General features: G+C 46.5%; 1 protein-coding gene and 1 pseudogene across 1 annotated transcript; both read left to right on the top strand.

Moving 5' to 3' along the window:
• Nucleotides 1-981: 981 nt before the first annotated feature.
• Nucleotides 982-1,537, top strand: LOC119106875 (procathepsin L-like; the record flags this gene model as incomplete). The annotated part of the gene is made up of 1 exon (XM_037230210.1): nucleotides 982-1,537. A coding segment is annotated over one exon (454 nt), but the record flags the coding sequence as incomplete, so codon positions are not given.
• An 11,992-nt stretch (nucleotides 1,538-13,529) lies between these two features.
• Nucleotides 13,530-16,567, top strand: LOC119106874 (procathepsin L-like; annotated as a pseudogene).
• Nucleotides 16,568-22,500: the final 5,933 nt, after the last annotated feature.

Genomic DNA, 22,500 nt, shown 5'->3' with positions numbered 1-22,500 from the left:
TGGATAAAGTATTCGTTAAACACTCCAAGTTAACCTAATACTAATATGTTATTTGACACCCCAGTATAATACGGCCTACGGAAAAGCAGTACAGTTCGTCATAAACAATTCAATCCGTACGCCATTAAGTATGTCAGCGCTCCCAATCTTATTTATTTTGTAATTCTGAATCGATAAGTTATGATTACCCCCGAATTTTCCACCAAAATTCATTTTACATGAGCCACGTGCATTGTTACCTGCGATTGTGAACAGGATCACACAAGCGGCTGACAAGTGCAGAGAAGTGCTCTACGCAGCGATCCTATTCAGGCAAAACAAGTCCAGTCACGTAAATGAACCCAACATCTCGCTTGTGCCCGAAAACGCCTTTTGAGTGGAATCGCTGCCCCGTTTTTGGCTATTATAACAGATATTTTCGGCTCGTGGGATGTAATGCATGACATGACATGTGGCAGCCCCACCTTTCAGTCCTGCCGGTTGGCGCAGTTGGAAACTTCTGATGCATGCGAACACCCTTACTTCGCTGAGCAGTGTGATCAGTCTCGTGATGGTTTGTTTGGATTTTTCAGCTGTTATCCCTACCGCTCTGTATCCACCATCTTTTGCTGCTGCGGTAGTGACATATTGAAAGGTTTCACCCCGACTTATGTAAATGCGATAGCCGAAGATGTTGATGGTGTTGCGAGTGGCCACAGCAGCACGGGCATCACAGCACTATCACATTACGTCACCTGATTGGAAGAGCATGCGGTGATGGTCCGACAGCAAACCAAAGATAGCAAAAATATGACAGTTTGTATGATTTACCGCGGAATAAATATCGTGTGCAGGATCCAAAGCATCCTGAATATATGATATTTGCTCTAACCGGAAGGGGCATTAGCCCCATAGGAGATTCCAAGGGCCGAAATCACATTTAGATTAAGGTGCATTGCAAATCTCCGTGCCGTTCGTTACTCTTCCGGTGGTCTCTCCCAGGGTGAGGTCTGGTGCTGATGGGCATGTCGTCGCTTACAGGTACATCCGGGACAACGGTGGCATTGAGTCGGAATCGGCTTACCCGTACACCGCTCGCGATGGCTCCTGCCGCGCCTCCGGCTCCAACGTCGCTTCGCTCTCCTCCTGGGTGGACATCCCGTCCGGCAGCGAGAGCTCCCTGCTTGATGCTGCCGGCGGCGTCGGCCCCGTCTCGGTGGCGATTGATGCGTCCCACCAGTCGTTCCAACTCTACTCCGGCGGCATCTACAACGAACCGCGCTGCTCTAGCCGCCAGCTGGACCACGGCGTGCTGGTGGTTGGCTACGGCAGCGGCTTCTGGCTGGTCAAGAACTCCTGGGGCTCCAGATGGGGCCAGGGCGGTTACATCATGATGACCCGCAACGGCAGCAACCAGTGCGGTATTGCCACCCAGGCCTCCTATCCACGTGTTTAGACTGCGTGCCTGATAAAAACAGCATCCAGACGAAGGCAAGAACAATGCTTGAAGACACGTTGTGGAACTCAAATGTTTTCCTTCCGTCTGGAATATCAAAACTTTCCTTGCTATGCATGATTTCTAAAGCCATCACCAATATATTATTGAGAAACGTGTGTTTGGGCTTGTTTGCAGCTGAACGAGAAGACGCTTTTTCAAAGCCTCATCGAATGCGACTTGTCCGTTACGAAATCCCTTTCAACACCTGGTCATGCGACTACGTGCAGTTTACTGCCAGCCTATACTAGTAAATATTGCCAGCGTACAAATGCTATTCATCTCGGTTACTAGTTCAACTAGTGTACCTTTTGCCTAAAATATACACCCAGTGTTGCCATGCTTACGACACAGTTGACCGGCAGATGTTCAGAGATGAGATTCAGTCCCGGTGCACATTTGCGTTAGTTTTACTTGTGTTCGTATTGTGTCTTAAAAAGACGACAGATGTGTCATTGCTCAACAAAGAGAAGTTGCAACGAATACGAACATTCATCGAGAAAACCAACGACATTTCTACGTAGCAAGTTAACGTTAGCGTTTTTTTGTTGTTGTTTACTTTGAACCTATTCACCATAGTTTCATAAGTATGAGTAATATATATATATATATATATATATATATATATATATCCGCTCACGAGGGCGTCCAACACCCTAAACGGCGTGTTCCACGGCCCAACGGTTCCTTGTAACTTAGGCATGAAGAGCACTGGTTGTAGAGCATGCGTATACAATCAGGTTTTCGAGCAAGCTATGTGCATGTATAACTGAACCTCATGTATGTCACAAATACGGCGCGTCTTCTCACTTATACGCCGTTCAGCTGCATTACCGCTCGGATCTGGCTTAATGATACCAGATTTATTTTCATGTGTCATGCAGCGGTGACAATGAACAACATCATGCGGATCGTTCTCTACGAAAATACGGCATGCAACTTTTTAACTCATATAGGGGTCTCTCTAGTCTTGGCAGGGGCGAAATCAGTCTTTCATGAGCGGCCGTTAATGATGTTCGGTTCTTTAGAGTCATCGCTCATGGGTACGAAACAGTGCTTAAAGGGCAGTGTGCCACATTTCCATGGGTGTTTGCAATGAAATATCCACCTTGAATATTATTCGGAGTCGTTTACACGCCCTGCCCTTCTTAAGGCCTAACGTTTCTGAACAACACGCCCGCGAAGACGCGCGCTTTTTTCGTGGAGACTATTTCAAGGTCCGTGGCGCCAAAATACCGTATTTATGTGGCGCCAAAATATCGTCCCCTCAATTAGTCACGCGGCGATCAAGTAAATGTAGTTGTCTAGTCGTTCATATCTGGTGTTCGTAAGCACGATTTCCGGATCTGACGGTCGTCAGTTGGCTCTCAATCAGTGTTATGCGATGTACGATGACGTAATCAAACCACGACGTATTTAGAAGCATAATTACTTAGCAGATAAATTCTGTTGTCTATAGCAGTCGTTTCCACTTCAAACTATACCAATGGTTATAAGTGAGCTTACTTCATCATATCTCACATTTACATCAGCATCTTTAACACGTGTCCGGATGGACAGTTGGATACCGTTGGCTCGGGTGGGGTTAGGGGTCAATTTACCCCCCTCCCTTTCTGAGGTCTCAGGAATTAAGAGAACTAGAGACACCAAATTTACAGAGTGTGTTGGCCTGTACCTGAACTGACGCAGGTTGAAGTTTATTTTACCTAGGTCATGACCTTCGGGTCAAATAAGGTCAACCCAGGTCAATTTCGAGGTTGGTCTCCAAAGTGCCCCCAACGCATATGCATCACAATTTTCCGAATAAGCATGCCAGCTGGGCCACATTTTTTGCAAATTGACGGCTGAAAACGGAATGGGTAAGCGCCAGCAGTAGCAGCGCCTCAATGTTTTCTTCCACATACAGCAGCTGCCGCCCATCAATGAGAATGACGTCTTTGTCGCCTTCTGCCTGCTGGAAGCTGCTCGGCCCACTGAGTTCTCGGACCCCTTCCAGCCGGACTTCTCATCCTGATCCAGCCCTTCGTCTGAAATGGTATTTTAACATAAATGGTTGGAGTAAGTATCAAAACTCGTGTGGGGATCTGTTCCTGCTTCGGCATCAAGATTAAACTTACAACAAGGTTACCTTTCACCCGATGAGCGGTGGCCACCGCTAAGCACTTTGTTTTCGAGGACCACAGCTGTATGACGCGCAAAAGAACTGTCATATATTGCCCACCTGACCATGCGTATATTGCGCAGGTTTTGGAAGTTAGTATCAGGTTTTCCAAGTTCACCGAACTATGTGTTATTACTGAAGCAGGGAGCTAGAACTGCTTTTGAACAAGGGTAGGAGGGAAAAATTCCATCGCAAAAAGACCGTGCAGGAGTGAAAGAACCTATTCACAAAATACGGAACTTATGAGCTCGTGACTGATGCTTCAGCAAACGAAGACATGTATTTTAAGTTGGCATGGACGTAATATCATAAACCTGACAAAAAAGTTGTTTTTTAACATCTCAAGCTGTTAAAGTGAAACAGAATATGTTAAAACATAGTAATTTCATGACAGTGTAATGAGCATAAACAATTATTAACACCAATAATTTGATGCTGTACTTTGCACTTCCCTTCCACAGCACTTTAACACAAAACAAGACAAGGAATTAAAAAACAATAGCATTTTACATGTGGTGAAAGGACACCGCAAACATGCTGACATTGCACGAGGCTGGAGCCATGACAATTGCATGTAGTTATGGTTGGATAGGCAAAATGCAAGGAAGTAATGAAGCTGCCAGTGCACACAAGGCTCATGATAAACATATTAAGTGTTGTCCAAGACACCAAGCACCTGGCATTCCATGCAAGCTGCAGTGACCGTGACACTGATTACTCAGGAGTAATGATCGCCTGCATGCAAGATTTGTGAAGACAGTACAATGTGCATCGGTGATAATGACGCTCTATATGCTCAGAATTTTTTAATGAAAGACAATTTGCAAAGCCATATAATTTGGGCTTATACTGAGCATGTGATTAAATGACCTGCTCACACCAGCCGCTGCTGTCGAAATGAATTGCTGATATAATGACATGCAATGGATTAATTACATGCTGTAATACTTCAATAGATTCACAATGTTTGCAAGATCATTATGAAGTGCCAGTACCAGCACTTGCCTTTGCGCACCCCTGCAACATAAGTGCTAGTGTTTCTCTCAGTTTGTCAGCATTCCTTTGTCACGTTCAAACACGAACATAGAGGTAGAGGCAGGCATCAATATCAATAGGCATCAATATATCAGGCATCAATTTATCACATTTTATTGGAAGTCAGTAGACTGAAGAATACCAAAACAATGTTCTCTCTCAGAAGAACTAACCTCGCACGCACACTCCCCATCACATCAGTACCAATACAAACCACTGGCACACACCACCAGTGATCATACGCATTTCGAGCCCCCGATTCACACTCTTTTGTCAAATAAGTGTGATCTCACATTTGCACAGCTCGTGGGACTATCAAATTGGAGGTTTTCTCACAACTTCCGCACAGATTTCCAGTCACAACACCGAACTTCACCGTGGCCTCCCTTCGAAACAAAGTTCCAATGGGGGTTCATGGTAATGCGACTCAAGAGGTTCATCTTGTAAAACACAATGTTTTGTTCAAGATCTAAAGTTGTCGCACCATATGTGCGACATACATAGAAAAAATGTATCTAAAATTACTGTAATGTTTCCCTAATTTCATAACGCCTTGCTAACCCCATAAGCCCGTGCAAGGTCTGTGCCACGGTACACAAGGCGCCAACCGAGCTGTGGGTAAGAGATATGCTAGCAGAAGAAAAAACGCCAGCAGCAGAAAAAAGATAGATTTTCCGTCGCGTCTTCTTTTTTATAACTTCGCGAGAGTGCCCATTTTTTGGGTGCCGCACTTTTTTGCAGACAGTGGCGTTCTTTTTTATAACATTGACCTGTGACCTAAAAATCAGGAAAAGTGACTCATTCACGAGTGTCGCACAACCCGAAATTACTCACGTTTGTGTTCGCGACACGCATTCAGCAGTACAATCTTACTGACAGCCAATCATCTTCCGTGAACTGTACCACATGTGCAGCATTATCGTCTTTGCGAATGGAGCAGTGGCCATGCTGTTTTGACCAGACACAAAAAACAGCCTGTAATATCACGGGATCTAATGACGTTTCTATGGCGTCGTTAATCAGACGGTGATCTTGAAGTTGGCTGTAAATAAGCCTTTCCGTACTTTGCGAGCGTGTAACCCAGGAACCAGAGCGTTTTGGGTCTTAAAAAGGGCATATCCGTGAACTGCATCAAAATGTCCTCAAGATGGCTGTTTCAGTTCAAAACGCCCTACAAATGTGGAACATTCCCTTTAATGACTTACCTGTGGATGTCTCACGACTGAATTCAACTAGTTGTAAGCGTGCTGCCAGGTCCTTTTTGTGCGTTTTGGTAGCCTCATTCTGCTTATGCATGCATGCGGTTATGCGCTTTTATCCCTCATCACCTTATGTTTTCTTTTTTTGACATACTGTTTTATCTCTCAGAGTAATGACACGGAATGGCCACGCATGTATGCGGAGTGTCAGCTGATATCAAATACAAATAGAAATACAAGGCACCCAAGGTGGGCAAAGTCAGGTTACTCCAGTCCCCCCTGGAATCTCTATTAAAAAATAATGATAAGGCAAAGAAACAGAAGACACATACGCCAAAAGCACGATACACATAATACACGGGTACGTATAGATTAGATCAGAAAAGGATTTGTCACACTAAATTCAGTTTTTTGGTCATTAACAGAATGAAAATATGCCGTAAATTGGGTTAGCCGATTTATCTTGGAGTGAAAGATATTTTGCTATTGCTCTGAAAGATAAAGATATTATGTTTGGTACAGCTCAAAACTCAAAGCAGACTGTAAAAAAGAGAAGACTCGTACGGATTCAAAGTCAAGCAGCATGACTGATTACGCGACTCAGGTGAGTCATCAACGATGATGATTTAATGGGATAGGGACCCAATGTCATCTGCCTCATGCCCAACCCACATACATGTGGTTGCGTGTACACGATCACTACACTATATCAAGATACTGCTGCGGTCCCCGAAAAGAAAGTCTAGAGCGATGGCATACGGCAATGCATATTTTACGCCCCAATAGCCTGGCAGGATAAACCTAGCTTCTTCCGGAATATTGGTGTTGAAAGGCAGATTAGGTAAACCGAAACAATTTAATTATATTGAGTGGCATGCTAACACCTGATGACATTACAAAGCACTGCCACAAGTATTAGTTTTAGGCCGTGCTGTGTAACGCTGAAAATAGGTCCGTTCTGATACTTCTTGATGAAGTCTAATCACAGCGTATTTCTAGTTACGCGGTGTGAGGAGTGAAACAAGCCACTTCTTCAGGACACCGGTGCAATGTCAAAAGCAAAATAGTGAAACAAAGCCATCAGATGGGTTACTAGCGTGCATGGCAACTCCGAAATGGGTAACGATGCACTGTTAGAACGGTATTTATTGTCCTTAAAAAGTTGTGTCTAACAACAGGAAACCTTCATGTTAGTGATTTTCGCGTACACGCTTTTCCCACCCAATTCGTATTTGCGTGTCGGAAATACATCGTCGACCCGAAGACGGGTGCAGCAACAGGAATACTTTGACGCGATGTGAATTTTGGCTCACCATAACCCCTGTGAAAACTGCGCCCTAATTATTGCACCAGACACTCGTGGGATCCTTGTTGAAGTCAGAATGATACGGCACTCCTGCAGCATGAGGAGCAAACGTCTGGATACACACAGAACAATACAAACTTACGAGTCATGAGAAGATGTATTTCTTCGTGGTACACGACGGCCCGCAAAGAGTAGTTGCGACGTTCTCCACATCTAGCCCGAAAGAGGATTTCAGTTTGTCCCATACCATAAATTATCCAATTCTCTCCATTAATCAGTCACCGCCACGAGCATTACAGACAAACAAAGAAATGAATTCCTGGGCAACTGATCCGAGTTCCGAGGCAGGGGCATAGTTTCACAAAAGGAGTCTGTGGGGTGCGGCTATAGTCTTGTAGTTTCCTCGGGTCCCAAGAGCATTCTGGTAGCTTTGTGAAAATATCAAAATAGCTGATACCACCGAGAAGATTTGACAATGGCTCAAATCTAGCACACTATCTACGTTTTCCCGGCGTAAATAGCGGATTAGCGTACTCGCGGTGAATGTGTATAAGGGCCTTCGCATTTTTGTTATAGCCAGGCTGCTGAAGAGCACGCCAATAACGACTAACGAATTAGTCAGATAGGCTTGAACTATTCTTCAATACTAACAACGAACTATTTGTATTATCAGAAGATGGTTGAACTTGTGTCAAGGACAGCAATATTTGCGTAGCTCTGTCCGATCTGTGCTTCTTATGTTCAGTTTGGCTTGTCAAATGGTCGGGTCAATCTCGCTGTGATGGTGATGTGAGAGTGAGATCTCTGTTGTCATTGGTGTAACTGCTGGTGGGATGGAGTGGGGACCTCGAATTTTCACCCGTCATTTTGTCTGCACCAAGTTCCACATGGATGCATGCTAGTCATGTTTTCCCTTTCGAAACATTATTCCCAGGCCGTCTCATCACCCCATAATTTAGCTGCCACCTGGCTTTGTTTGTTCCCCATTTCAGTGGTATTGTTATATACTATCTGTGATACAGATATGTGCGCTCTGTTTTGTTTGCCAACATTTTAACACTAAGTTGCAATGCTTCACTCCAGGTGCGCATCCATTTAAGGTGAAATCTGGTTCCCTTCCAAGACCAATTTTGACCATTATGAAAAGGACAGCATGAAAAGCATTAGTAATCATATGTTCAAGTAGGCTCATTGTATATAACTGAAGCTTTGATGAAGCCTCATTAAATATATATTGACATTTTCTTAAAGCATGCTATTGGTGCATATGCCTACTTTTGTCAATATCCCACGATTCCGCCGTATACTCTGCATCAAAGGGTAGGCTTTAGAATGGTCTGGTTGGCTCTGAAACGTAACTTGCCAGTTTGACCATGGTACTCTTTTTTTTGTTAAGTGGGATTGTTAACCATTATAAAGTATAAGCACAATTTTGAACTACCCATGCTCAGGTAGTTTTAAGGATTAGCACATTTATACATCCTCAAAGTTCCATTAATTTCAGAAAGTACTGTCTGCATCCAATGCCACTTCCAAAGAACTAGACCAGTGGTAATTTCGAGCTGTAAAAAACAAGTAACTAACACCATGATTAACTAATATTTTAAGGGCTGAGATTCCTTTACTGTGAAAAGAAAGATCAATCTGGTATGTGATGCCTAGTTTGAGGTAATTTTAAAACTGTTTCGCCTCTGCTCTGTGTATGAATTGTGACTTTCTGCTGTGGCAGCTATGTGTTTTAATTGACGTGACACTAATTTTGATCATACATTTGCAGCTGCTGATCACTCCACCTTACGGCTTTCAACAACAGTAAGCATCCCCTTGATATATGGTACCTTTCCTCACAAAAATACATTGTGCGCTCCGGGTCACTGCACGGAAACGAGGAATCGAACCAGTTATTCTGGAGCTGTTCTACCTCCCTGCTCTGTGCATTTTTTCTCTGCTCTGTACGTATGCAAAGGTCCGTTGACCCACGGCGCTGGCAATGAACCAACTGTTTTGTTTTTGAATTGAAGAAGAATTGAAAAAAGCATGCATGTTTAGAAAGCTGTGCTGAGGTTTGGGGCAGTTTGTGACCTCGTGAGCTTTCAACGGTCGGTGTGTGTCTGATCGCAGGGGCATGACCACTAGGTGCACCCCTGGCCTGTCTGGTTCTGGTCGGCCTAGTTCGACGAGGGTCAGCGGTAGCTGTCTTGTCCTGTTTCTCCAACGCCGCGCGGTGGGCCCACCGAGCTGGCGTACCTGGCGCGCCCCGCCAACGCCAGCTGACTGCCGCCCGGCCTCCGCCGCAATCTGCCCGACCTGTTGCTGCCCGTCGCCCCGGTAGCGGTGCTGCTGCCGCTGCTGCCTCGGGCTTGGTGTGCGGCGGCCAAAGGACCTACGAGGTGTGCCAGTACCTGCAGCGTGACCACCTCAGTACGCTGCAGGTGAAGCTCGACCCGAGTGCACTAGCGTCTGCACACGCCTCGGCTGGCGAGCTGTCGCTGCCCAGTGTCTTCCCCCCGTTCATCAAGTGCCGCACATCCATTGCCGCGGCTGTGTCATGACTGGGCTGGCAAAAGCGCTTGTACGGAACAGCATCATGATGTGCGGCGTGGACGGCCTGACGGCTCATCGCGCCCGCCAGTACGGGCTGTTGCTTGGACGCCCGGGGCACGCGGGCTACTGCATGAACGACCATATGATTACCCATAATGAATGAGTAACTGGCTGGCCGTTCCTTGCCGTTCGATCCTAAGCCATGGCGATGGAATGGGCCCCTTACAATTTAATTTAATGGTATCTTCCAAAAATGTTCTTCACACAACCTGTGTTCTGGGATTATCAAGCAATTTATGAGGACGTTTACACTCTGCTGAGCTGTGTGGATCGGCATACCCATGGATTAGGTAAACAGTTGACATCTCAACTGGCATCACTTGGCATCATTGGTAGACCGGAGCTCAGGAATAAGGGTGGGGGGAGGGGGGGGGGGAGAAAGAGCAGGGACCCGGGCGTCTCAGCCCCGATTTTAAGAACATGAAGCATTGCTGCCATGGGCGTTGACTGGAAATAAATAAGCAAGAAGGGCTGCCCGGCCTCCAGCCAGGGAAAAATTCAATAGCACATTTCAGTAGGTGTGATCCTTGTCGTTTGACGGAGGGCGTTGTTCTGCGGTCGCACGGTGCGAATGGGCTTGGCTCAGTTATCACCGGTGGCTGCGTAGTTGTGCGGACGCACAGTTCAGGGTTGTGCAGCCGATTCTCACAACCGCTGACCAACTGCGGTAGTGTTCGTCTGCGACGCTCGGACATTGTTTCGGGTCTAGCGGTGACCAGGCCCAATGCCTGATTGAATGGCTTTGGATACTGAGAGACGTAGCATAGCACGATCAGCTATACATGCTATTCACAAGCATGACGCGTACTTTTGCCTGTAATTATCGCCATATTCGAGCATCTTTTATGGCTTGTAGCGTCCACGGAGCCGTTCCATGGCTTGGATTCCGTACAGTGTTCTGCAACTGCTGATTTTTTTAACCAAAACATTTGCTCCCACGTAAACGTGCGACTTTAAAATACATCATGCTCTTAGGATACAATTGATTTCATGTGAGCTGGAGGAGTTTGGAATGCGGTCAACAATCGTGGCGCCGCAGTAGCACCTCCTTTTTTAATATTTAATCCAAACCTTTTTCAAGGGATGGATTGATCCTGATCCCTACCATCCCATTCCGCAATTCCATGGCATCGGCAAAATTCGATGGCAGAAAGTTCAACGTGCTGCAATATGTGGCACAGTCCGTCCCGCTCTCTAACGTCACCTGAGCTTTCTCGTGCCCGCTGCCACCGGCTGTAGGCTACACCCGTCAAGGTGAAATAGCGGCTGCCGAAACCGACTCCAACCCAACCCGCCACAGGTAAGTGGACCAGAAGCCAGGCGCTCTAATGAACTGAGCCATTGGTACGGACTAAGTGGTACAAGGTCAGTTACACTATTTAACTTCAGGGAGCAGTTTAGCACATCCACCTTTGCACCATTCTCACACCTTACAACGAAAATGAAATTGCCAGTCTCATTGCCAACCATATGTGTCATTTCCTGTTCAGTTGAGGGGAGAGCCTTTATTTGCCAAGATTGGCATAGGCCTCCCCCCTCCCCCCTCAATTTGAGAAGAAGCTGAGCAAGATCTGTAGAGTAACCCATTTGTTGGAATCTCTTGAGGGTAGGTGTTGTTGTTTTTCAGTATTAAGCCCCCCCCCCCAAATGAACAGGGACGTAGTCTTGCAAAACTATACCCCTGTTGCATGCACATGATGTTGCATTATGACAACCTGTGAAGAAAGTCAGCAACAGTCTGACAGTCATAAATCTGTCTTTTCAGTTAAATGCAAGACAAAGCGATTGGTGATAATTTGCGCATAGTTTCTAAACTCCGGGATGCAACACCACCTAGTTGACAAGTTGGAAGACTCATTTTCAACTGACAAAGCCATTGGTAAATTAAGAATATTTATCCGAAAATCAAAGACAATTCTGGCACCAACCCTGACGAGGACTGTAGCTGAAATTCACCTGGTCATGCGGTGTGATCCAAACTCTCAAATAGATTAGGCTAAATGCAGGCAATTGGTCTTTACACAGCACTCAACTGCACTCAGGCATTGAATACACCAGAACAGTGCTAGAGTCCTGTTTCTCATTTTCAGTGTTTGCATCACACATGCATCTAACAAGCCCAAATTTAGTAGTGTAAAAAAGAGAGCCACAACACTCAGGGGCAGAAACAGTGACTCCTATTAAAAAAGAATTGGCTTACAGGTCTAGCCCAACCACTCAAGATCAATACAAATGCGCATGTATATTCATTCACGCATTTACCTCATTTACTACTCATACAATTTTGGTGCATGCAAACCACCAAGGACACTGTCATTTCACCGTTAAACAGCCCTTTTGGAAGGTCGCTCTAGACGTAACGTAAAGCTCTGAAGGTGTTTCAAACTGGGGAGCAGCGTGACAGCGCACGAGCAATTTCAACCACTTCCGATCATCAACCACAGTAGTACTTTCCTAGTGCGTTCATCGATGCTAGGTATGTTAAAAATACGACAGAGAAATCAATGATAAGTCTTTAAACTTTTTAGTGCATATCAACGCATGCTTTTATCCGCGTCATCAAGCAATTACGTCGGTAATGCGCTAGAACTGAACAAATATCAAGTTCTTCTTGTGGTGACATCCTTTCTCTTGTTGTCTTAAGCAGAAATTATAAATGCTCTTGAGAGGTGAGAAAATGAAAAGGGTTTGCTCGGGCCGCACCCGAGTCTGTGGGGCTGAACAGTGAAAAATTACGAAATATCCCTCCCTCAGCTCAAATGCGCCAACCAGCGGGTTTATCTCCAGATTTGGTCCACTTTCCCCTTAAAGTTAGGGGTCCGTAACCCAAGCTCTTGCGCGGGGGGGGAAGAACTGGAGGCCCCCCAACGGAAAAGGAAACTACACCGCTGGTCTGAGGCTTCAGAAGAAGCAGGATTACGGTACCACGCCTCTTTAATAACCTTGAATGATGGGAGCACGCGCACCTTTCAGGACGCGTTATCGATACAAAAAAAATGTCATTGGTGTACCGGAGGTGGGAATGGGGCTGCCCTATTCACTTGATAAGGCGGGCTATAAAACCTGGCTGTACGGCAGGCAAGTTATTCTGCAGTGAATCGCCCAGGGTACGTACCACACTCCACTTGACAACTGCTCGCTTTGCATGAAGTGACCTTGCCAAAAACCGTTGCGGAGTTAAATGTGCAGAAAGCTATGTCGTGCTCACGCAATTAATTTTTTCTTTGTCTTGTTGCGGCGGCTTTCTCTTAACTCTATCAGAAATCTGCAAGGTCTGTAGCACAGGTCTAGCACGGGAAGAACACTATCTGATGATAGTCTTATTATGGCAGCGTTTTACCCCATGGTGTTATGACGCAGGACAACGCACGACGGTGACAATGTCATTATTTTAGGGCTTTTGTGGAAGTTGAATAACTTTACTTTGCACGGATGACAATCTAGGCGTTCTAGGAAACAGCAAACTTGATTTTTTGCGCACTGCCAAAACCTTGCATGTCCACCCTTGAACACAGTCATTGACAGAATACACACATACAATGCGCTCAGTGCATGCACGCGGAGTTCCAACCAAAATCGGCAAAAACAGCAGCCGCATTCAGTTCCAAGACATATCTGATGACCCCTTAAATCCTGCTTGCGGATGTGCGGCCAAAGCGTTATAGCGCCTCGATTTTAGATACCTTAGTTTTGCTTTACAGATTGCATTACCATGCGCGCCGCTGTGCTCGTGCTGCTCGTTGGGGGCGGCGTCCTCCTTTGTGGAGAAGTCCGAATGGAATGCCTTCAAGCAAGAACATGGCAAGGGCTACGTCAACCCCATCGAGGAGTTCTTCAGGATGAAGGTACGACGCCTAATTTCCAACTGCATCCTAAAGGCGCTGCCAATGGCGGAAGCATATGTATAACCCTACTTGGGTGTGGCGCGGAATTCAAGGAACCGCCTTGCGTGTTCTTTGAGAACACAGAGCAATTTTGAGAGCAGATGGGGAAGTTCAGGTTTCTGATATCGAAAAATGCTCACGATGTACCATACTTTCATTTAAGCTGTTAGTACACTTAATGGACACGAAGAAGCCCAGGTCGTCTTGCAAAACTGTCACGCGGGTAAACCCTGCGGCGTTCCGCAACACTCGATCGCAGTGGCAGATCAACGCTTGTCTCAAAAACTATCAGCGCGATTTTTCTCCTGGTAAAAAGGCTTAACACGTAGTAAAAACTGTGGGATCACGCAACCCAACGGCCGTTTTACCGCAGGTTTATGCCGACAACAAGGCGTACGTCGACAAGCACATGAAGGAGTATGCCGAGGGAAAGCACACCTTCACGGTGGCACTGAACCAGTTTCGCTGACCTGACCACCGAGGAGTGGAGCCGCACGTACAAGGGCCTCGTCATGGGCAGCAGCCAGCCTCACGAGACCCACCAGCCGACCGGCAAGCAGGCTCCCAGCAGCATGGACTGGCGCCAGTACGGCATGGTGACCGGAGTCAAGGACCAGGGCCAGTGCGGCTCGTGCTGGTCGTTCTCGGCCACCGGCAGTCTGGAGGGCGCCTGGGCGAGGTCCGGCAGACAGCTCGTCTCCCTCAGCGAACAGCAGCTGGTCGACTGCTCCCGCGCCTACGGCAACCAAGGATGCAACGGCGGACTCATGGATTCCGCCTTCCGGTACGTCAACTCGGGCCTAAGTCAGCTCAGAGGAACATTTCCGTTCAACAATTTAAACATTGCCGCCCAAAGTGAGTGTTGGGAAAAGCTATTTGACAGGCAGAGTACAGGTAATTACCTACCATTTCTTTGATGCTGGGGCAACTGTAATTGGATTAATGCGCGACAGCAATTTGCTTTACATTATCAGATTTAAAATGATAAACTCCAAGACAAACTTTGTCTAAACTACAAAGGCAAACTTCACGTGGCATGACAATTTTTTGTGACACGGAAATTTTCGCTGTTTGCAACGCTTTCGGGTGTCTAACAGAGCTCACCCATAAACTACGTGCCATTTGGTTATTGGAACCTGTTTCATCCCCTTGATATCCGAAGGGAGCTGGTGTACGCATATTCCATGATTTGTTATGTGTTTTCTGAAGTCCTGCAAGTCTGCTGCGATTGCCCTTGTTATTCTCTCCTCCCAAAAAAGCGAGTTGCTCAGCATGAAGGACAAAACGGTGTACCTTTTCGTGCCAAGATGCACTCAGTAGTCTCGTGTACCAATGAACTTTATGCGTGAGGTAAAACTTTTCACGTTTTGCACCAAACTGATCTCCCCAAACATGTTTAACGCGGTTGTTATTACCACGCCACTCCGGCTTAAAATACACATGTATTATGATATTTATGCTATTACAACATACTAAGTATTCAGGCTGAACTGCTATGCATTGGGCCGCATATCTTAGAGATTGATATTACGTTCCTGGCGGTTTTTAATTTAGTGGCGGTCATCAACATCAGCATGGTCGATTTTTTCACGCACAACGCCGTAAAGTTAAATTGTTTTTTTTACGGCCAAGTTATGCGAGCAAGCGTTTCCCCCTGTCTGACCCATAGACTTACCTGATCCCAGGCATATGTCGCTGTTCCTCGAACGTCAAATTCAGCCCTATCTACCTTGACACGAATTCCGTTTTTTAATATGGGACTCACCACATACAAGGCGTATTAATCACTGCTTACCGGCACCCGGAGATGAGGGTATTGAGTAATCAACTGATAACTTTGGGAGAATCACGTTCACCGGTGAGAGCGCTCAGCTCGTAATAGATGTGTCTGTCAGAAACGTCCTCTAGTAGGGACTTGCTTTTGTTGGCAGTCATCGAGAATGGGTATAGATTTGCGTGCATAAAACTGGTGTAGCTTGTGGGAAAACTGCGGATTTTCGAATGTTCAGGGTTCTGAAAATAGTTAAAACATGCTAGCACGGTATTTGTTGTTTTATTGACCTTAGGAGGGTAGCAAAGACAAAAACAACGTGGTGAATTTTATCGGACCCATTCAGTTTTTTTTCTATCACAAGGCTAAAATTAGTATTGACACAAAATAAACGCGGCTATCCGAGAGGTATCATTTCACTTGCAATCAGTCAACATCCAAACGGAATTGGGTCTTTTTGCAATATGGTACATCACAAACCTCTATGCCGTTCTCGACATTTCCGGTGGTCTCTCCCAGGGTGAGGTCTGGTGCTGATGGGCGTGTCGTCGTTTACAGGTACATCCGGGACAACGGCGGCATTGAGTCGGAATCGGCTTACCCGTACACCGCTCGCGATGGCTCCTGCCGCGCCTCCGGCTCCAACGTCGCTTCGCTCTCCTCCTGGGTGGACATCCCGTCTGGCAGCGAGAGCTCCCTGCTTGATGCTGTCGGCAGCGTCGGCCCCATCTCGGTGGCGATTGATGCGTCCCACCAGTCGTTCCAACTCTACTCCGGCGGCATTTACAGCGAATCGCGCTGCTCTAGCCGCCAGCTGGACCACGGCGTACTGGTGGTTGGCTACGGCAGCGGCTTCTGGCTGGTCAAGAACTCCTGGGGCTCCAGATGGGGCCAGGGCGGCTACATCATGATGACCCGCAACGGCAGCAACCAGTGTGGTATCGCCACTCAGGCCTCCTACCCGCGCGTCTAGGTTTTCTACCTGAGGCAACCGGCATCCAGACAGCGACTTTCAGGCAATGCTTAAAATACAATATGAAGTTTTGCTCATGTTCCCCGTTCTGATGTTTTAAAAGATATGTTTGTTATGCGTGGTTATCAAAATTATTACCAATATATTACTGTGGACACGGGTTTCGTGTTTTTTTTTCCGGAGCTGAACGACGGAAAGCCTTTGGAATGCGTCAAAAGTGATTACTCCTCATGTTAAAACGCATTTTATTGCTAGGTCGTGCGGTCATGTGCGGTTCATTGCCAAGTTCCGTCGAATACCGATTTATTGATAACTTATTCTAACGGGTAGACGTTCAGGATAAGCGGCCTCTGACACAATTGCTCGACTATCGAATAAAAGCAAATGCACGAAACTGAGAGGCAATCAGAATCTGTCGGTCTATGGTCGCCACCACAGCTATTGAGCGGCTATCACCAGGGCTATTAGCTTCGGGCACAGCTTGTAGTCGACGAGATGGTCGGGTCGGGCCATGGCGGGGTGGTCGGAAGTCCAAGCCTCCTCGAACACCTGGGCGTCCAGCTGAGCATCGCCCGGCGGCTGAAGGCCTCATTCCAGGATGTGCGGCCGCACCAGCTTCAGCAGGTGAGGGGAATCGGGAAAAACCTAGATTCGGCACCATGTGGACACCCATGCATCTTTTCAAGGACATTTCATCGTTGGTGCTTAGCGATAATTTTAGTGTCTCATTCCTCTGCACTTTAGATATAGCTCGACTGATCTGTTATGTTAGGTTTGGGAATGGACATTTCACCTCACATCATTATGCGATGACATGTGCAACAGCTATCAGCCTGAGCCAAGTTTTCTACCGAAAGATAACACGAAATAGCCCCCAAAAATGAGCACATGGCTGCACAACATTTTCCAGATAATGTCAACTCTTCTCGGGTCATTTGCCAGTGTAAATACAACCGCCTGGAGGCATATATATATATATATATATATATATATATATATATATATATGTGTGTGTGTGCGCGTGCGCGTGCGTGCCGTGCGTGCGTGTGTGTGTGTGTGTGTGTGTGTGTGTGTGTGTGTGTGTGTGTGGTGTGTGTGTGTGTGTGTGGTGTGTGTGTGTGTGTGTGTGTGTGTGTGTGTGTGTGTGTGTGTGTGTGGTGTGTGTGTGTGTGTGTGTGTGTGTGTGTGTGTGTGTGTGTGTGTGTGTGTGTGTGTGTGTGTGTGTGTGTGTGTGTGTGTGTGTGTGTGTGTGTGTGTGTGTGTGTGTGTGTGTGTGGTGTGTGTGTGTGTGTGTGTTTACACGAGACGAGAGTGTCAACAATCTTATGGCGCTAATTGCCAGTTTAAAGTCATTGTCCGCCCTAGCCTCATTATAACCTTGGCCATTGTCAGAACTTGGCCTTATCACTAGCTTGTTTATCCTTCATCTTTACTTATACATCGTGCCATTGTGTCATATTTGACGTGTCGTTTCTTCGCCAAAATTATTAGAAAATCAGTGTCTTGTTCCTTATCTTATTGATTTATTTGTTTGCCCCGAAGAGATAATCCAGTAGTTTGATTCATCTGTTTGCTCAAAAGTCGTTCATAGTCATGAATGAGTAATGCATCCAGAATGTTGAGTTTTATTGTTTTGTGTGTAGATGATAGAATTGCAGTATTTTGTGTAAGCGCTCGGCGCGAGAAGAGTATTGTGGTCGCGCTGTGCGTGATTCATTGGTGCCCCTCCGTAAGGTGCTCTGTGAAACGTCGGAACAAAAATGTTGTACCTACACCATTGTAGCATACGGAATCTTGCAGCAACACCTGGCAGCGGTCAAAAGATGGGTGGAAATGACCACGTTTCGAAATCGGCACTTCCCAACGCTTTATGAAGTCAATGGGCAGTGCATGTAAAAGGCGTCTCCTTGCCGGATGTTTCGCTAGCGCAGTTTTGGTAGTCGGGACGTATTACAGAAAGGCGCAACGGGAAGGCGCAATGGCGTTATCCCTCAGCTGCTTCAAATAAAGACACAGTCGCACCAGTTGTCGATTGTTGACGCCGGAATTGTTTATTGAGCAGTGCTAGATCTGCTCTTACATTTTAGGGTTCCAGTCTGCTGGCTGTGATCCCTCCATACGATCTCTGGCCTGCCATTCGAACCTTTTAATCGGGCTCTTGATCTTCGGCCCTGAGGGATCAAAAAGGGACCTTTGAAGCCCATGGAACCCTTGGAGCCTAAGAGGGAGGATGGGGGAGTCGCGTTTAATTCGGTTCCCCGTGAAAATAAAGCTTAAGGGGGCTATTTTAAGTGCCCCTGAAATCTTGCATCGCTTTGAAATAAAACGTTTGGCCTGATTGTGGTGTTCCAATTTAAACTGGGGGTTGATAAAAATAAACCTTACGATGCCCCCAATCAAGGTTCTTGCTGCCTTTTCACCGTGGGAGCCAAACCTGGATTTCAACAGTGTAAGGAAGGGCAATGGTGGTGTCCTTGTATTTCGGGCGCTCCTTGAAAGGGAAGTTTTAGACCACCCTCAATTGTTTTTTTTCCAATCGCCCACTTGCATTTGGTGTCTCAAGGAAATAAATGCAATGGTGGTCCGAAAGAAATGTGTTGCTTGGCCGAATGGGCTGATGCAGGGATTTCGTTAATGGAGAGGCACGGGCATTGTGATGGCTCATTGTAAAGCCCCAATGACAACGGAGGCTGTTGTTGCCTGCTTCCCTGAACAGGGTGCCCATTCCCTGAACGGTTTGATTCAGAATTTTTCAAAGTGAAAGGCACAACCGATTGCAATGCCGCTGGACTTTGGTCCCTTTTAGAATTATGGCTGTGGGCTTTGTAAATGGCCCGCTTTGATTTAGTACCGCTTGACAATCAAGGCGATGTCGCCCAGCAAGGACGGTTTTTGTGCCTCCTTGCCCAAGGGCACGACCCAGGATTTTAATCAGGGCGGAAAGCTCAACATAGTTATGCCCTGGAATTAATGGTTCTTTCAGAATAAAGGGGTTAAGGCCCTTTCTGGTATTCTCTGGAACTGGGTGCTTCTTCAAAATGAAGGTTATGTTGCCCCGAAATGAATGCTTTGGTGCTCCCACACCGCATGGCCGACGCAAGGCTTCGTCGAGGCTACGGTACGAACGTTGCTGTGCCCCTGCAATTTGGTGTCTCATAAAAATATAGGTTACGGTGGTTCCAAAATGAAGGTATTGTTGCCTCTTTGCGATGAGGTTTGGTGCCTCTTCAGGGCATCCAATCCTCCTTGGGCCCAAGGAGGAGAGGAATAGCCCCATGCCCCCCTCCCCTCTGGACCCGCCCCTGCTTTGCGGTGCCCCAGGAACTGTGTGCCTATGAAAAATAAAAGCTATGATGTCAGGAAACGAAGTTGTTTGGTGCTCTCTCGTGGAACAGGCAGATCAATAATTTTGAAAAGGTGAAAGGTATAAATATTATGGTGTCCATGGGTTTTGAGCCCTGTTTAAAACCAAAGCCTTGGGAAATTTGAATTGCTCACTTAGGTAGAGCGGCTCTTTAAAATAAAGGTTATGTTGCCGCGAAACGAAAGTCACGGTACCCCAAACTAACTATTTTGGTGCCCCCTAGCCCAAGGGGCCAATCCAGGATTTCGTCAGGGCGGGAGGCACAATGTTGCTGTATACCTGAAATCTGGTGCCTTTATAGAATGAGGGTTTTGGGTCGGTTATGGTATACTCCGATTTCAGTGCCTATGGAAAATAATACTTCTGGTCAGTTGTGGTGCCCGTAAAATTTTGGGGCCTTTTGAAAATTGTAAAGAGTCGTGTGGATCTGAAATGGATTTTGCTGCCCCTCTACCATGATATTTTGCTGCCCCCCTCGCCCAAAGGGACAGGGGACATAGCCCTAACCCACCACCAACCCCTACCACTCTGGACCCACCATTGGTCAAGGTCGGTTGACAAGACACACCTCATCGCCTCATAGCATCAAAGCGTAGCCCGTTCTTTCTTTCCTGATTCGTCATTCGGCTCCAAGCGCAAGCCCATTTATGTCACCTTGGGTGTGATCTGAGTATACGCCGTCTTGTTTTTATGACTGCAAAACCAATTCCTATTTTGCGAAAAGTATTGTTTCTGTATGCTATGTAGCTGGTGCCTCCTTCGCACGAGACATGTGTACTGGGCCATGTTACCTCTAAGCTCTCCCCACTCAGGCTCTAAGAGCATGTTCCTTCAAGTCAGCAGGTACCAACAGTGGTTCAGGTGCGCACGCGAACAGGTACGCACACTGTGTTGCTACATACAGCCCGCTGCTAGACGTCTGTTGCATACTTCATCGATCATCCCGTCTAAAGAGCATTTGCAATACGCGCCGTTTAAAGTGCTCTCTGCTGCCCTTGCCCCGAGCACACGGTGTACCTACCCCCATACCAAGGACGTAGCAAACGATATATATATATATATATATAAAACACATATATATATATACATATATATATATATATATATATTATATATATATATATGTGTATATATATATATATATATATTATATATATATACATATACCTGTTTCGTGGTTAAATTTGCCTTGGCCTCATGCGAAGCACGGTTCACTGACTCCTCACTTACGCGGTTACGCGGTATCCCGCATCGGTTGTCTTGGCTGATCAGCTGATTGTTCGCGCCATTTCGTTCGCGCCAGCCTGCCTATTGTCAAGCGTGTGAAGTTTGGCGCGAGGATGAAAATGTTGTAATGACATTCATAATTGGGCGGAGGAGGATTTTTCCCGCCTTGAGTTTCTCAAGCGCCGTAGTAGTCCAGCACCGAACCCAGACAGATCACGACTTGTCGCATGGAAGTTAGTTTCGGAGGCGGGCTCAGTGAGGGATGAAACCAGGAGCAAGTAAATAAGGAAGTAAGCAAACATTCTTGCCTCACATGGTTCCAATTGTCGACAAAACAAGGATCATCTTTTCACAAAACGTCATTGCTGATATCCAATGCAGCAATAAAATAAGATGTGAGACAGCGAGAGTAGGTAGTTGCACATGCGTGCGACATAACACATTCATAGGGATATCACCATCAACCACATATTTCTAAGCATTACATGCTACGAATTCACACCTTCGCACTCCACTTCTAGCTACACATATATCCCGCTATATAACTCCGTTCAACTACACAAGAGATACGGAGGCTAACAAAATGTGAGGAGAAACACATGCACGGTATGCTGTCATCTTAACCGAGGCATGCAATAGAAAAACTGCCTCCGCATGAAATGGCGGAAGAATAAAATTAAGTGTCAGAATCTGCCGCCACTCTACTGGCAACTGGCCACGTATCCGCTAAGTACCGACAATAACATGATGTTCTGACATTTGTCTCGGTGTTGCTATATGCGATCGGCTGCTTGTCATCTAATGCCTACACTATTGCATCTCCCGTTTTAAGAGCATTTGTAGCATGCCCCACACGCTGAGCTTGCCGGAAGCGCACTGCGTTCTTGCATCCATTACTAAAGAGTTAGGGAAACGATGAAAGGAGCTGAACATATTAAAAACTATCATGATCATATTCAAATTACATGCCCGTTTTTGTTATATTTCGTTCGGTTTGATGCGTTCACTGCAGTTCGTCTTACGCTATAACAGCGATCGGTTGCCTTGGTCGGTCATCTTATCGTTCGCTCCACTTTCATTCGCGCCAACCTGCCTGTCACCATGCGCTGCGAACAGTCTGGCGGGTCAATGAAGATGCTCTAGTTGTTCGGACGGGGAAAGTTTCGCAAGTATGGGAACCTTTCGGCGCCAGCCCATGTACAGCATTACTTGTGCGAGGGACTTGGTCTTTTGGGACGGGGTCAGCGTGAGGTCAAACTAGAGCAAGCAAATATGGAAGGAGGCAAGCATTGTTTTTCCTGTTTTGCCCGCTATGGTTCAGCTATTAGCAAAATGAGGAATATCGTTTCACGAAAAATTGTTGCCTATACCCAGCGCAGCAATAACATCACGTTAACCCTCGCCATTACAGACGGTTATTATGGCACGTGTTTTGATACCAAAACGCGCTCCTAGATTTTCTGGTTTCGGAGCAGCGGCAGTTTGTGTTGAGCACTCCACGG

Source organism: Pollicipes pollicipes, unplaced genomic scaffold (genome assembly GCF_011947565.3).
Source record: "Pollicipes pollicipes isolate AB1234 unplaced genomic scaffold, Ppol_2.1 Scaffold_6295;HRSCAF=7463_pilon_pilon_pilon, whole genome shotgun sequence".
Taxonomy (NCBI): Eukaryota; Metazoa; Arthropoda; class Thecostraca; order Pollicipedomorpha; family Pollicipedidae; genus Pollicipes; species Pollicipes pollicipes.
This window is presented reverse-complemented; position numbering and strand designations above follow the sequence as displayed.